This window comes from Euphorbia lathyris, chromosome 1 (assembly GCF_963576675.1).
Source record: "Euphorbia lathyris chromosome 1, ddEupLath1.1, whole genome shotgun sequence".
Classification (NCBI taxonomy): Eukaryota; Viridiplantae; Streptophyta; class Magnoliopsida; order Malpighiales; family Euphorbiaceae; genus Euphorbia; species Euphorbia lathyris.
This window is the reverse complement of record NC_088910.1, coordinates 61,946,772-61,950,530: the sequence shown is the minus strand read 5'-3', so window position 1 is coordinate 61,950,530 and position 3,759 is coordinate 61,946,772. Positions and strand designations below refer to the sequence as shown.

The 3,759-nt window shown below is 36.2% G+C and overlaps 1 protein-coding gene across 1 annotated transcript in view; it reads right to left on the bottom strand.

Annotated features, from left to right (window-relative positions):
- Positions 1 to 1,192, bottom strand: part of LOC136207345 (adenylate isopentenyltransferase) — a 1,576-nt gene extending 384 nt beyond the window's left edge. The window contains exon 1 of the mRNA XM_065998637.1: positions 1 to 1,192. This exon is cut by the window's left edge and continues 384 nt beyond it. Within this exon, the coding sequence (XP_065854709.1) occupies positions 1 to 879 (879 nt within the window). The 5' untranslated portion in view covers positions 880 to 1,192.
- Between the last annotated feature and the right edge of the window lie 2,567 nt (positions 1,193 to 3,759).

The following is a 3,759-nucleotide window of genomic DNA, read 5'->3' as shown; positions in this document are numbered from 1 at the left end:
CGTCGCATCTACCCTTTGTAGGTCCCACCCTGCATTTTTTAATCTTATTATCTTTCCTATTTGCCTCTTTGCCAGTTGACACGTGTTATTCTTTATCTCCCTCACCGCCTCTTCGTATGCTTCTCTCCGTACCTCATCATCTCTCCCTTTCCCCGGTGGATACTTTTTAAAATATCGCTCAAACTCCGGAACTCCGATTGCTTTTCTCAACCCCTCTTCACCCGCCGTTTCTCCCGTACGGTACAACTCTGATAATTCCTCGAACATCCCTAAGTCCAGCATTTCGTCTACTCTTTTGCACAAGTAATCACAGAGAAGAGGAAATGACACATCGACCCATAGAAAACAACAGTTGTACCTTAACTGAGTGGAAATCGGGTTGGAAGGTGAGTCGAAAACATCAAACTCGGGATTAAAGCGGTCAACAAGAAGAGCATGAATGAATGAGTTGGAACCACCTACAAGAAGAGGCAACTTTTGCCTGGAAGAAATATCAGAAACAGCTAAACCAGCCGTTAAACGGAACTCGGAAGGGGTCAACTCGCCGTCTTGAGGGTCAAAAACGCCGAGCAAATGGTGAGGGACACCTCGACGGTCTTGAATGGGTATTTTGTTGGTGGTTACATCAAGGCCCTTGTAAACCTGGATTTTATCGGAGTTGATGATTTCAGAAGGAAAACGTGAAGCCAGATCAATGGAGAGTCTAGTTTTACCACAGCCAGTAGGTCCAATGATAACAATGATGTTGTCCTTGTGGCGAGGAGGATGGGGGGAGGTGTCCATCCGGACACCTCGGGGAAGTTTCCGGCAGGCGGAGTAGAAGGAAAAGGAAAGAGGAGAAAAGGATTGGGAAGTGCAATGAGAGAAGGGGAGAGTCATAGGCAAAAGAGAGAAGAAGAAGAAAGAGAAAGAAAGAAAGGATTGGGCAGCTATATGCGCGGAGATAGAAACAGAGGGTCATTAGCTGCACAGACATATACGGAATGTGAAGACACTTTTTGCGTGCGTTTAGCGGTAACAAGAGAGAAGCAGACTCCCCCAACCCAAGCTTCTATCAAATTTTCAATTTATATCACATCACATTCATCTTATAATAAAACCCAATTAAATAAAATAAAAGGAAACCCTTTTCAATTCATTGCTTCCTTTAGCAATTAGGAGTAGTTCTGGTTTCTGTAAAAACAAATAAATAAGGAAGAAGAATAAAGGAGGAAAGAAAGCAGAGTGAGCCGGATTCGTGGTGAATGGAAAACTCCAATTTATATATCTCTCCCGTCTACTGTGTGTTTTGTTGGATTGGGTGTGTCACTATTTTTTTTTTTCCAATATTCTCATTAAAATATAAAAGATTAATGTCATTATAAGCCCCTACTTTTTTTAATATTACTCCCATCCCTTATATATATATATATTTACCAAAGGACACTCCAACATTTTATTAACTTTCTCATTCATTATCGAATTAGTTGGTTTCGAGACTCCACATTTTTTAGGTCCACTCAACTCAAAATTACTATCTACCCTAGGACTCCAATTTGAAGCAATTTGAATCCTCTAACCATTCTAACTAACTTTAGTTATTAACATTAATGTGGTTTCATGAATTTGCATGAAGAGAAAAGTAATATTTTTTAAAAATAAAAACATATGAATTATATATAAGAATTTGACTGACACTATATATCACAAAAGATACGGATGATACAGAATAGATCAAATATGATGCTTGGATTCACATAGTCAATATCAAGGTTATAAAAAAAAATGTTAGACGCTAATCGGACGGACATAGTCTTTGAAGATTAATTAGGGATTAGTCAGAAATTAATTTGATTTGTATTTTTCTATTTTTTATTTGTTAATCAACAAATAATTATATAAATGTTATTAAAAGATGGGTCCTGATATTTACAGTCCTAAGGGCTGTAAATAAAACCCCACAAATTACTATATTTAGTGTTAATTTAGTTTTTCAAAATAATCTTATAATAATATTTATTAATATTTAAAAAACTAAATTATTAAATACTCATAAAAACTAGTAAACTAATTATATTTTCAATACAAATAAATGCTTTAGATTTAAGATTTTATTTTATTTTATTGAAAATATATGGAGAATTAATGCTTATATACAACCCTAAGGGTTGTATATATCATTTGCCTTAAAAGATTTATTATATTATTTAAAAATAATAATATAGAAAAACATGAATATTTATAACATATATCTTTAAAAATATTCAAATATCAACATTTCAACTACAATATTGTTGAAACAACTCAAAAAAAATATAATGTTCACAAGTAATATAATTCATTGTTGCTTAGGCGGAGTCCAAACAGCTAAAAATTGTCTATGGACCAACAAAACTCCCAACGAGACTAATCGATGAAAATCATGGCAGATTCTCGATTTCGAATGGCTAGGTGGTCAATTCAGCATTGGTTTTGAACAATATTCAACATAAATATATGATATAGTATTAACTAATTGGGCCCAACGCTCGAAGTAAATACTTGTAGCCCAAAACTAGCAATTGGGCCTAAGTCAAGAAGCTCATAATTGATACAGATGCAAAGGTCCAGTTATGAGGAATCTTCTTTAGGAGCTCCTAAGCAGACACATGGAGCAATAGCAGTCCATATCCCAAAAGCACGCTCCTAGCTTCCACCAAATGTGGAGCTTTATAAAGCTTAGAGTTCGAATCCAATAAAAGGTTGCCATGTGTAAAGTATACAAACCTTTATGTAAGTGTTTTCCCTACAATTACGCGGGAACTAATTGAAAGGGATCAACGTAGAAAAAGTGCCAAACAGAGAAAGAGACGGAGAACACCGCTTAATCAGAACCATCCGCAAGAATTAGAGCAGACTGACCAAAAACAATAGGGGAAGCAAAGTTTAGGTGGGCAGTAGCACGTCCCACGAACCAAAGCTAGTAAAGCTCGAAAACAGAAAGAATGTGGAGCAAGAACGTGGGCAGGTGGAGATCGTGGGTAGTCCACAAAGAAATAGAACCTGTCGCACAAAAGGAACCAACTGAAGGAATGTGGGTTAGTGGAACAAGAACGTGGACACGACAGTTACCAGAACTAACAAGCCACAATATTTAGAGAAGAGAAAAAGGCAGAAAAGGGATCCAGCAAAAATCAATTCAACAAAAATGAAATCAAATCAAACCAAATCCTAATGGAATTCAAACAATTCTTACATTACGGACTCTAGCTATTCTGCAGCCTTAGTTTATTCATTCGAATTTAACTTTCAACTTGTAAGCTCTAGCTCTAGTCTTTTAGTTTTATCAACAAAACCATTCGAATACAATGCAAGCCATGTTTCTCCCTTTGAATTCTCTCATTTGTAACATCTTAGTGTAGTCATAATCAGTCTTCTAGATTCCACTACGAACTCTAAGCACTTTTATGTCATTTAAGCTTTTTACATTTTCGTTTGATTAGAAGTTAGATCTAGCTCTTAGCTCTTTTTGTAGTTTTTTGACAAAACTACTGACATTCTCGCAATCTAATCCAATCCACACAAGAAAGGCACCAAACAATTTTAGCACGCTCGGTGGGACACTGTTGAGATGGAACGCAGAAAGAATTCGAAAGAGAATACTGCTGCATTTTTGGATGCATATGTGTATGGAGCTACAGGACAGGGAGAAGGTCATGTGGAGGTTACTGTGTTAGAGATTATAGCTAGTTAATCAACTGTAGCACAATAGAATTGCGGTTTAAAAATTATTTCTAATCG